Consider the following 12,500-nt stretch of genomic DNA (forward strand, 5'->3'; position numbering starts at 1 on the left):
TATTGATGGAATTGGTGAATTGTTTTAACAGCCGTGCATTTGATTTCACTGAGGGAACCACATCTGCCTAAAGTGTGTGTGTGTGTTTGTATGTGTGTCAGTGCTTGCGTGCATGTGTGTGTGTGTGTGTTTGTGCTTGCGTGCGTGTGTGAGTGTGTGTGGGTGTGTAGGAGCATGTGTGTGGGATGTTGGTGCAAATTTTGTTTATGTATGCCGTAGGCAGGGAAGGATGTGTGTAAGCCCTTCTTTCCTAGTCATGCGTGCGTGTGCGTGTGTGTGTGTGTGTGTGTGTGCGTGCGTGCGTCCGTCTATGTGAGTGTATCCATGCCGTATGTACAACTATGTATGTGTGTGACCTTCACAGGAGACTTGGATGGCCACTGGTGGGACCATGCGACGTGGCACAGCAACGAGGCTTCCTCAATGTCTTTGGTGAGACATGCGGAGCCAAGCAACCTCCCCTTCTCCACCTCCGCCCCTTCCTGCTCTCTCTCTCTCTCTCTCTCTCTCTCTCTCTCTCTCTCTCTCTCAGAGTCCTTTGTCATTTCATGGTTCCTTTGGTTTATTTACACCTCTGCATGTCTTTCTTTCTTTCTTCCTTTCTTTTCTCCTTCTGTTTTTTATTCCACAACTGTAGGGAACAGTCAAAGGGGAAAAAGAAAAACTATTGAGCAGACTCCCTCCTTATCTGAGGGGCAAAAGAAAATGGTGCGCTTTGGGGGTCACTCGTTGGAGGAGGACGGCGAGTGGTGCGAGCCCCTCGTTAAAGACTCGGGCGTTGATACGTGCAGTAGCACTACGCTAAACGAAGAGCATAGCAATAGTGAGAAGGTACTGGGACCCTTGTCTGGCTTGCTTTTTTAAAAAAATTTGTTTGTTTTTTGTTTGTAAAATCGACCGTGCTCTTGTTTGGTTTACTGATTTTGGTATTTGGTTATTTTGCGTTTTTGGTTTGTTTTCGTTTTTTTTGTTTTGTTTGTTGAGTTGTTGTTTGTTTTTCCTTGCCCTGTTGCTTGTCAGTAAGTGAGCTGTTGATTTGATTTGGTGGATTCATTTACTCTTTGGCGCTTTGATGCTTATTTTGTTGTTCTTCTGTAGTTCAGAATATCAAGACTTTTTTGTTTGTCATTTTTTTTTTAGTTTGTGGAGTTTTTCTTTTTTGTCAGTCTGTGTTTTTTTTTGTCAGCCAGTCCCCCATGCTCCGTGCTGGGTGTGGTTGAAAGAGGAAGTGGAGAGCTCTCTCTGGCTTGCATTGTGGTTTGCTTCATGGCCACTGTTGCTTTGACACTTTGGTTTTCTCGAGACTCCCTCTCCCCACCGACCCTCCCTCAAATCAAAAGAGCATCAATCCACAAACCGACTGTCTGTTTGTCATGGCACCTTAGGAATGATGGTCTCCGGATGCATGTGGCGAGTCTCTCTCTCTCTCTCTCTCTCTCTCTCTCTTTCTTCCTCTATCCCTCTTTCTCTCTCTCTCTCTCTATCTAACTCTATCTATCTATCTTTCTCTTTCTCCTCTCTCTTTCTGTTTCTCTCTCTCACTCATTCTCCTCCCTCTCTCTCTTCTCTCTCTCCTCTCTTTCTGTATTGTTTTGTCTTGAATCGCCATGCTGATAGCACAGGGATGCCCCCCCCCCCTCCACCCACCTGCTCTGCTCCGCACTCCACCTCTCAGGGCCATTATACCCCCCCACCCCCCCCCCCAACCCCTCCACCCACCCCAGTCCTGCTCCTGTAGAGAGGCCCGGCAGCAGCACAAAGATCACTGGCACTCGCACTTTCTCCAGGGAGGCTTGGATTGTTTTGTTTTTTAATAAATCTTTTTTTCCATTTGATTTTTTTTGTGTATTTTTGGCACAGACAAAGTTATGTTTCTCTTTTTTCCCTTCCACTGTCACATAGCTGTGGTATTTGTTTTCTTTTTGGTGTCTTTTCTTCAATACCTTGTCATGCTATCCATCACATATGTTAGTTTCCCAGTGGACCCTCTTAGTTGTGTTGAATATATATACATATATAATATATAATATATATGTACTGTTTATGTGTCCGTGTTTGTTTTTCATCGCGTGCTCCTCAGCTCCTTCGCTGAATGCTGCCTCACTTGCTTCTAGTTTCCCCCACCCCCCCCCCCCTTCTTCATTCCATCTGCTCTCTGCTGTTCCACTTGGGAGAGCGTGCCTGGGATGATGGCAAAGCAGTGGGGCTGGAGGCTGGGGCTGGGGCTGGAGGCTGGGGCTGGGGATGGGGGCTGGGGATGGGGGATGGGGGATGGGGGCTGGGGCTGGGGCTTGATGCTGGGGCTGGAGGAAAGGAGTTGGAGTTGGCCACAGAGGTGGAGGTGGAGGAGATACTGTATGGAGGGGTTCAGTGGGGTGCAGTGTGAGAGACAAATTAGACGACTGCCCTCTGGACCCCACCCTCTAGGGCTGCACGATTCGGGGAAAAATATTGCATTACATATATGCACGTTTTCTGACAGATATTATGACCGTGATTTGATTTGCGGTATAATTTTTGAAAGTCAAGCTTCAGTTCAGTATTACAAATTTTGCTTTAAGATGGGCCACTGATTGGTGAGCATGCCTAGTAGAAGGAGGATGATATATGAAAATCATAGATGTGACAAGATAAACTATTGCCGCAGAGTCACGAGCTGCATGATTAATTGCAGTCTTTGCGATTAGCTAATTGCATTAGTTCAAACTGCGATTTCGATTACAAGATCGATTAATTGTGTAGCCCTACCACCCACAACTCGCCGACGCACACTTCCTCCGGGGTCTACTCTCTTGTCCGGCTCCACCTCCCAGCTCCACCTTCCTCCACCATGCTGTGACAGGGTGGGGTTTAGGGGCTGTGCTGATGGAGGTGGAGGAGTACGGGTGCATGCCACTCTCTTGCACCATCACACAAGCTCTGCTCTGGCTGCTGTGTCAAAGAATGGGAGAGAATGAGACAGACAGGACAGAATAAGAAATCCAGTATAATATTGATGTACATGACTGACACGTTTAGCCTGTTACTCGCTATGTATTTGTCTATTACTCTATGAGTTTAGGTTATTTAATATAAATAGAAAAAAGAAATATACAGTATATTCACTCCTGGTGGTGAGAGTCAGCCACAGGATGGACCAGCCTGTGTCCACCTCCCAAAACACCTAACCCTGTTTGCCTCCTTGTCATCAGGATCACTTTCTTTGTCTTGAATGTGGATGAAAGGTATTTACTAAAATAAGCCCGTTGGCAAGACCACAAAAATTAATACGGGGCTTAGAGCCGTCCTGTCTAAAATCATCTAATTTGGCCATGGGCTAATCCATCGAGATTATGACGACGTTGCATAAGCACAGGAAGAGAGAAGTTAGGTGGTGGTGGTAATCCAGAATGTCACAGTAGTGAAAAAGCGGAGCTTGTGTGATTGCTCTTTTTTGGGGGAATGAAATCAATCCTCAAGAACCCCCCCACACCCCTACACCCCTACACCCCACTCCTTCACTTGCTCACCAGTGCTCTGGCGCTGCAATGGCTGAGGTGTTTTTGTTAGTTGAGCTCAGCTTGAAGTATGTGTGTGTGTGTGTGTATGAGAGAGAGAGAGAGAGAGAGAGAGAGAGAGAGTGTGTGTGTTTGTGTGTGAGTGAGTGAGTGAGTGAGTGAGTGAGTGAGTGAGTGAGTGAGTGAGTGAGTGAGTGTGTGTGTGTGTGTGTGTGTGTGTGTGTGTGTGTGTGTGTGTGTGTGTGTGTGTGTGAGTGTGTGAGTGTGTGAGTGAGTGAGTGAGTGAGTGAGTGAGTGAGTGAGTGTGTGAGAGCGAGAGAGGGTTGTAAAACACAAGGCTTGTTGTTGCTCTTACCCCCCCCCCCCCCCCCCATACAGCACCCAGTGACTTGGCAGCCGTCCAAAGACGGGGAGCGTCTGATCGGGAGGATCCTGCTCAACAAGCGAATGAAGGACGGGACGGTGCCCCGCGACTCCGGAGCGCTGCTGGGTCTTAAGGTGAGACCCCCCCCCCCCCCCCCCCCTCATCCAACCCATCCAACCCCCAGCCTTCACCACCGCAGCCCCCACAGTGCAAAGCCCTCGCTGCCCAGCTCCTCCTGTGTCTCCACACACCACCACCCGTGTGTTTGGAGTGGACGAGCTCGGTGGGGTTTGTCCACTCCAGTAAAAACAAGGGCTGGTTTAGATATGCACTCAGTGTCCCTCCACCAAACAAATGTCCTCACAAACACCTCTGGCTATCCCTCATGTCCACTTATGAGATGGTTCACCAAAAAAAGTGACTCACCATAAATATGCAACACATATTTACAGATATACTCATATGCACACTCATTTTAAGCGCTATCTTTACCTTAAAAAGTGACAGATCTTTTTTTCATGGGAGTAATTTGTGACCTATGTGAGCCAGAGCTTAGTTCATGTTATGTTATTTGCCTACAGCCTAAGTGTTGGTCAGAGTTGACCCAGTTAGTTATTCAGTGTGCTTCAGTGTCAGCATTCATTTGAACTAGCATCTCATTGCAACAGTCATGGCCTGATTTTCTCTTTGGAAACATCACTAGTCTTATCAAGATATATTGTAACATAACACAGCTAATCTGTGTTAGCTTATACTATTCCATAACTTTTTTTTCTCTTCAGAGCTATGGAGTTTGGGCCCTTTGCAGCTGTACTGCTGCTTGTTAAATTCCGTGTAGAAATACTATGAGGCCTCCCCCTCCGAGTCTGCCGTCTGACGTCTAGTGGCTCCACTACTGATTGAGTGATCAGACTGAATAGCTATAGAGTGTTTGTGTATGTGACTCTCCATGTTTTAATACAGTGCTATCACACACACACACACACACACACACACACACACACACACACACACACACACACACACACACACACACACACACACACACACACACACACACACACACATCTCTGCTGCTCTGTAAGTTATGTAAAGCCATTTCATTTAGACCCCCAACTCCCTCTCTTTCGCAGCGTAATCTCCTTTTGTGTGTTGCTACAGTGACTCCATTAACAGGGATTTTATTTGTACGATGTTTCAAAGAGGGAAATGGGCTCGTGGGCCCATGGGATGCCAGCCTTCCCCCCCCCCCCCCCAGCCCCTCAGGGCTCTTTGAGCTTTTCAGCACCACGGACAGCGACAAGAGGAACCATTTGCCTCAGGAACTAGGCAGAACTAAAGCAGACCTAACACATGTGGATAGTGGCATGGGGAACCTTTGAGAGGGGAGGAGAGAGACGAGCTAAACAGAGCTGGAGATTCAGACTCTCCTTCCTGACCTAATTTAAAAAAATATATTATTATTATTATTCATGTTTTATCATGAATGGAAATCGCATATAGGTTAATTTGTTAATTTATGTGTGTGTGTGTGTGTGTGTGTGTGTGTGTGTGTGTGTGTGTGTGTGTGTGTGTGTGTGTGTGTGATTTGTATGTGGCTGTGTGATAGCTTTGTCTCTTCATCTGTGTCACTCCTCTGTGCGATCTACAGGTGGTGGGAGGCAAGATGACAGAATCAGGTAGACTATGCGCTTTCATCACCAAAGTGAGGAAAGGAAGCCTAGCGGACACTGTTGGTCACCTGAGACCAGGTACCTTCCCTCTCCTACACACACACACACACACACACACACACACATACACACATATTTTTTAACTGCAAACAGCATGATTGAATGCAAAGACAGTACATCTTTAAAATGTAATAGATTAGCCATAGCCGTCTTCTCTTTTCCACACATTGATAAATGCAATGCATGGTAAATGTTAATATACACAATGCAGATGTCTATCTAACATGATGTGACAAACTAGTCTGGGAGTTTGACCCACAAGCGTTGCTGCTGCCGTGCTCAGAGATGTGTATTGCTCAGCGTTGGCCAGACCTGTGTATATGTTCTAGTGCCCTGTGCAGCGTTGGCCAGACCTGTGTATATGTTCTAGTGCCCTGTGCAGCGTTGGCCAGACCTGTGTATATGTTCTAGTGCCCTGTGCTGCGTTGGCCAGACCTGTGTATATGTTCTAGTGCCCTGTGCAGTGTTGGCCAGACCTGTGTATATGTTCTAGTGGCCTGTGCAGCGTTGGCCAGACCTGTGTATGTGTTCTAGTGGCCTGTGCAGCGTGGGCCAGACCTGTGTATATGTTCTAGTGGCCTGTGCTGCGTGGGTGGGAGTAGGTTGTTAGGTAACCGGCCCCCTTTGTGTTCCAGGTGACCAGGTTCTGGAGTGGAACGGCCGGATATTACAAGGAGCCACTTTTAAAGAAGTTTACAATATCATTCTTGAATCAAAGCCCGAGCCTCAGGTGGAACTAGTGGTCTCACGACCCATTGGGTGAGTGCCTGTCCCGAGATCATTTAAGTCACTAGGCTGTGTACCATACAGAACCCTAGAGTGGTAGTAAATATAGGCTATGTTGACATGGATAGCAACATTATAATAATAACCTGATGAAGACAATATTCAAAAAAAGACACCGTCATGTAAGCATTTTCTGACAACCTTAGCCCAAATACAGCCATGGTCGGAGTAGGCAGTAATCAAATGAAGACTTGGAGTATTCCAATCGTTGTAGCATTTTGTCGACATGTATACCTTAATCGGAATATGACGTCCTGAGGTTTTGCGGCATTTGATGACTATGGCATTTTATGACTATGTTCAGATTTTATGCCACTTAATGTGAACTTGAGTTATTAATTCGACTATGCTCTGTACCTGTGAATGGAACATTCTGAAATATTGTCATATTTAGAATATTACTTTTGTAATATTCCCATTCGCAGTGCTCAGTCCGAGAGGCGGGATAAACGGTTGTCTTTCAAATCCCCTCTGCACTCCTCCGAGATTCTCTTGGCTGTCATCCGTCCCCGTATCTGATCTGTGTTGTAATGCAGAGAGTGCACTGCCACCAAAAGCAAGACTAATGTGGTGCTTAGGGTCATTTAAATCCCATGCTCCCTGCATTAACTCTAAATGATCCCATGCGTGCCTCCCTCCCTCCCTCCATCTCTCTCTCTTTCCTTTCTCTCTCACCACATCTCTCTCTCTCTCTTTCTCTTTCTCTTTCTCTTGTGTTGCAGAGATATCCCAAGGATACCAGACAGCACACACGCACAACTGGAATCAAGTGAGTGGAATGGAATCCATAGAGGATCAGCTGTTCCTGAGCGAAGAATTGTCCTCTCTGAGCGGCAGCCTTAGTCCTTCTCTTTGGTCTTTTCGTTATGTGACCTTCTTATCTCTCAGTATCACTCTGCACTGCCCAGTCCGAATGTGTGTTTGATGTGTTCTGGACTGTCTTGTTCTCAATCTTCGAGTGTTACTCACCATGAGTGAAGTGATTGAGTCAGTGTGGTACCATGTGCAGAACAATCTGATTAAAGCACCTATCTGTCATCAGAATAAGGAATGTTCCATTTTACATGCTAAGCGAACTAGTAAAAATCTGATTCCATGATGACACATCTTCAGGAATCATGATAAACTCCAGGTTACTTATTCCCATGTATGAAATGGATTTCAGTCTGATTACACAGTATAACAGTCTGATTGCATAAGTAGAACCAGACTGAAATCTGATTATTTGTTTGAATATCAAGTGAGTTATTTAAAAAAAAAAAAAAACAAGGAGTTTACAGGATCCAGTATTTTTCTCTCATGCCTCATTTGTTCCTCTCCTTTCTTTTTTTTCTTTCTTTCTTTCTTTCTTTCTTTCTCTCTTTCTGTCTTTTCCTCTCTTTGTCTGTCAGGTTCGAGCTCGTTCGAGTCGCAGAAGATGGACCGGCCCTCCATCTCAGTCACGTCTCCCATGAGCTCTGGGATGCTGCGAGACGCCCCTCAGTACTTGTCTGGACAGCTCTCAGTGAGTAGCCGTTACAGAGGAAATGAAAAGGGCCTCTTGATTAATGACCACAGGGTCGTCTTTAACAATGCTGCATCACAAGGAGAGTACAAATGTGTCTTTCTGTTGGACTTTGCAGAACAAAACTTGAAAACAAACAAAACGACAGAATGATCTAGAATCTCTCTTGTTAATTAGATTACTGTGTTAATTACTTGCTTTGTTACTTGTTACTGTTAGGTGTCTGTGTATAGGCCCCCCTGACTTGCTTAACTCTGCTAAGTGATGTGTGAGAATGATATTGGCACATTAGTGCTCCCAGTATCACTGGCTCTCCACTGCTCTGAGGGCAGCCGGGGTTGTTATCGCCGGGCCAGGGCAGTTAGAAAGCGGCCAAACACGGGAGTGAGAAAGGGAGACGAGAGACAGGGGCCAGGGGGCATCAGAGACACCACTGTGGGAACAGACCTTGGCCCGGCTCCACGCGTGGTCACTCAGTCAGTCAGTCAGTCTGTCTGTCCATCAGCCTGGACGGGGCCCAGCGCCTCCGCAGGGTAATGGATGGCTGCGTCGCCTCGTGCCTCCGTGTAGTTCATTGTCTCCTGTAAAAATATCCTCTCTGGGGAGAGAAAGAGAGAGAGATAGAGAGAGAGAGATACAATGAGAAGGGGAGAGAGAGGGAGAGGGGGGGAGAGGGAGAGAGCGACAGGTGGTTGCTCCCGGTGACAAGCGCCGTGCCAGGCTAGATTACACGGTAATTCAGTGTCACTTTAGGCCGTCTAAGATGTTGCGGCTCTTAAGGAAATTGAGGCCAGAGTGGATATGGGCAGCTGCAGAAACACATTTGTACAGGAAACAAAACATATGCACGCGCGCACACACGCACGCACACACACACACACACACACACACAATTTTGTTTATTTTATTTGCTACAATATATTGTATATAGATTAGACACATTTATATATTATTTATAACATTTTTACATTATTTATGTTTTCATTAATATTTACTTAGGGTGCATCATAATAGCATTTCACTTTTAACACCTAACAGTCTGTGCTTGTTCATAGTGCAAATAAGGCTGAGAATAAATTCTTATTATTCTTATTTAAGAGGAATTAAAATCAAGAAACTGACATCACAGAGACACCGAAGGGTTGACAATTACAATCAAAACTGACCTTTTCACACACATACATGTGTGGGTACATGAATTTCAGAATATTTACCGCGAGCACTCAAGAGTGTCTTGGGAGACCTTGGGAGACCCAAACAGTGGGCGCTCGTACAAAAGAGGGCTGCCTGAGTCAGAGGAGCTAGGGCTAGCTCTCTTGTTAGCGGCAGGAGCGCGCTCGTGGCTACTCAATGGCCTCAGTGGCGTCACTCTGACGCAGGGACACAGAGGCACCGGCAGAGCAGGTACAGCGAGGCAAGCAAATGAAATGGTGGTGGTGGCTGAGAGCGTGTGTGTGTGTGTGTGTGAAAGAGAGCGACAGAGTTTTTGTGTGTAAGAGAGTGAGAGAGTGTGTGTTTGTGTGTCTAAGTGTCTAAGAGAGCAAAAGAGATTTTGTGTGTGTGTTTGTGTAATAGAGAGAGAAAGGTAGTGTGTGTGTGTGTGTGTGTGTGTGTGTGTGTGTGTGTGTGTGTGTGTGTGTGTGTGTGTGTGTGTGTGTGTGTGTGTGTGAGAGAGAGTGAGAGAGAGTTGGTCTTCTTCTCTTCTACGCATGGATTCAGAGTGAGCCTTACAGAAGACCTCCACCAAGATATCCAGACAATAAGCTGTAATAACTCATTTGGGGATGCAAATGTGGGAGAGAGGGAGAGAAAAAAACATTGCAGTGACAGGAGGACTACCCTTGAGAGAGAGAGAGAGAGAGCTGAGAGAGAAAGAGTGAGAGAGCAAACAGAGAGAGAGAGAGAGAGAGAGAAAGAGCTGAGGGCTGATTGTGCTGTTTGAAAAGTGTCCTTTTGGGGTTTTCAGCTTTTATTGCAAAACTTTCTCCCCCTCCCCACCCTGTCCCCTCTTTCTCCCCCTCCCCACCCTGTCCCCCCTCCCCACCCTGTCCCCTCTTGCCCCCCCTCCCCACCCTGTCCCCTCTTGCCCCCCCTCCCCACCCTGTCGTTTAATTTTGCCTCCACCTAGAGCCAAAGCCTTAGTAGAAGAAGTTCGCCTTTTGCCCCTAGGGTGCAGGTAATGACGCCTGCGTGGAGGCCTGGTGGTCTTCTCTCTTCTCAGTCTCTTCTCCTCGTCTGCATCTTCACTCAATCGCCTCCTCTTTGGAAAATGCATATCGGAGATGTGGCTGCATCCCAATCAGTTTTATCCTAGAGTTTTATTATTATTAGTAGTAGTAGTTTTAGTAGTAGTAGTACTATTTATTCAGATCAATTATTTATTTTTAATAATTTTATTATTATTATTATTACTTGATGGGATCCAAGGACTGTTTGCATGACTAACCAAGTTAAAAACTTAAAAGAGACCCTCAACTATTGCCAACCCACTCAGACAACTTTTTATCTTCTTAAATTGTTCTTCTTATATTGTTCCACACGATGCCTCTCTCTGGCTCCAGAGCGCCCATACAGGGCTTCTCCTGCAGAGCTTGATCTGCTCTCTTGTGTAACTGTGGCAATGGTAGATGGCCCCTCTTTAAAAGTTTTAGTGTTAACAGAGTTCGGTGGGATAGATAAACGCGATTCTTTTTCCACGTAACATGAAACTGCACAGACTCCTGATACTCACCTCACCTCTGGTACAGGACGGGACTTAAATGTCCCACATGGTGGCCCAAAACCCCAATGCCGGTGGCCTTAGTGGACGCAACCAGCTTATACCATTTGTTTTCGTGGTATCTCTTCCACTGCTCTGTTTTCTGCTGAAAGCACAATGTGTGCATAACGACACATGAGAAATTATACAGATTTGGCATATTTCAGCATATTTCTGACTAAACAATCAGAGGAGCAACAGTTTCATGCTGCAGCAGGAAGGAACGGTTTACTGTCCCTAGAAAGCAGACTGCATTTTCCAATGGAGCACAGAGGCTGACTTGTCATGATGAACATAAAGCAAATTGTACCCTATTCCCGTGGGAACCGGACTGAGCGGGAGATTGGCTACTGTCCACGATGTGTCTTCTTTTTGGGGCGACCCAAAGATTGACACTTTAGATGGGACACGGAAGGACTCATCTCTCTCTATGACTAAGTAAAAAAAAAAAAAACTTTGCAAATGCATCTTTTGGAACAATCACTATATCACATAACTTCGTACCACTATATGTAGTGCAATGCACATTTTCGTAAATAGACAATGCGGTGAGAAACAATGCGGTAAATCTGTGTATCGTGGATTTCTCATGATATTTCTCATGAACACGCTCACATATGGAGGCTCAAGTATTGTGTAATAGTGCCTGGCTCTATATTGTGAGAGTCTTCCTGAAGGACAGTGTGTACTTCACAGCGACTCAGGGGGATCTGAGAACTATGTGCCTTTAATGTACAGCATGTGTCCGCTATGGCTTGATGCTCTACTGTACCTGGCCCAGGTGATGAGGAATGGCTCTCTATAGTCAGGCCAGTTGCAGTATCTCCCCTCTGCAGTGGTGGTTGAAGGGGAAAAGAGCCTACAAAGACTGCAGACAGGTCGTTCATTCATCTGAGATAGTTCGGCCGTCACGTGAGGGTGTGAGCAACTTAAGCGTATTGTTCTACGCCACTCAGGGGGATTGCGCAACACACCACCCCTCTCAATGTCACATACACTATGGTACAATTTGTTTGACCTGAATCCCCTTGTTGCCGATACTCTGCTTTGGTTTCTTCGACACAGTGAATGCTTTGTCTTGCTTTTGCTGCATGACCTACAATTAAGAGCAGTGGAAAACAATAAAATAAAAAATATTCGGAAATGTTTGTGCCGGCCGGTGCAGAACCTTATCCTTTTTCCTTTTTTGTAAGCACTGTACATGCAAGTATGGGCAGGAGCTTAGAAGCGTCCGCTGACTTCTGTTGCCTGAGCAGATGAAGTCAGCTCGGCCGTCTCTCTCTTTCTCTCTTTGGGCTTCTAAGCATGCTCTTGTACTGTCCATACTTCAGAACGGCTAGTGTGAGTGCCTTCTCATGCATCACGGCATGGTCATGTTCACTGACAAAGCTGTAAAAATGTTGTTACTCTTGACATATGATTAAGTTTGTGCTGTCATGCAATACCAGGTTTGTACTAGCACCCAAAGTATTGTGTGAAGATATGTATGTTATTTGTAAATAGAATCAATTGAACAAGTGTAATATATTCATACCTACTTTAGCCACCTACTTCAATGTTAACATACACAGTGTTGTCTTTTAATAATACACACTATTAATATAATCTCTTCTTATGTTAGTCCATACAAGAGCATTTTAAAGATATTAAAGATAAGTGTTGGACTGTGACACAGATCAGATTTTACTTGGGCAGAAAAGCACATTTCTTACAGCTCAGTTTTGCCTACATATCCCAGCATACACCTCAGGGAGCTCTGCACAGTATGTCATTGGTGACAGAGGACCTTTGAATATCTCTCCCACTTTGGGAAATTGTGTCATTCCTTGGTGTGGTGTCCCTGCAGGTCAAACTCTGG

The 12,500-nt window shown here is 45.7% G+C and overlaps 1 protein-coding gene across 8 annotated transcripts in view; it reads left to right on the plus strand.

Annotated features, from left to right (window-relative positions):
- The window catches only part of LOC121720173 (regulating synaptic membrane exocytosis protein 2-like), a 91,991-nt gene that overhangs the window by 8,417 nt on the left and 71,074 nt on the right, over positions 1-12,500 (plus strand). For 5 of the 8 annotated variants that reach the window (XM_042106092.1, XM_042106095.1, XM_042106096.1 and 2 more), the window contains exons 2-9: positions 638-831; positions 3,876-3,995; positions 5,513-5,612; positions 6,230-6,353; positions 7,103-7,149; positions 7,772-7,884; positions 10,013-10,060; positions 12,489-12,500. The exon at positions 12,489-12,500 is cut by the window's right edge and continues 119 nt beyond it. In XM_042106092.1, coding sequence (XP_041962026.1) covers positions 638-831; positions 3,876-3,995; positions 5,513-5,612; positions 6,230-6,353; positions 7,103-7,149; positions 7,772-7,884; positions 10,013-10,060; positions 12,489-12,500 — 758 coding nt within the window. Of the gene's footprint in view, positions 1-364; positions 433-637; positions 832-3,875; positions 3,996-5,512; positions 5,613-6,229; positions 6,354-7,102; positions 7,150-7,771; positions 7,885-10,012; positions 10,061-12,488 lie in introns of all 8 variants that reach the window. The other 3 variants (XM_042106098.1, XM_042106099.1, XM_042106097.1) reach the window with 3 other exon arrangements.

The sequence above is a fragment of the Alosa sapidissima genome, chromosome 10, assembly GCF_018492685.1.
Source record: "Alosa sapidissima isolate fAloSap1 chromosome 10, fAloSap1.pri, whole genome shotgun sequence".
Lineage (NCBI taxonomy): Eukaryota > Metazoa > Chordata > Actinopteri > Clupeiformes > Clupeidae > Alosa > Alosa sapidissima.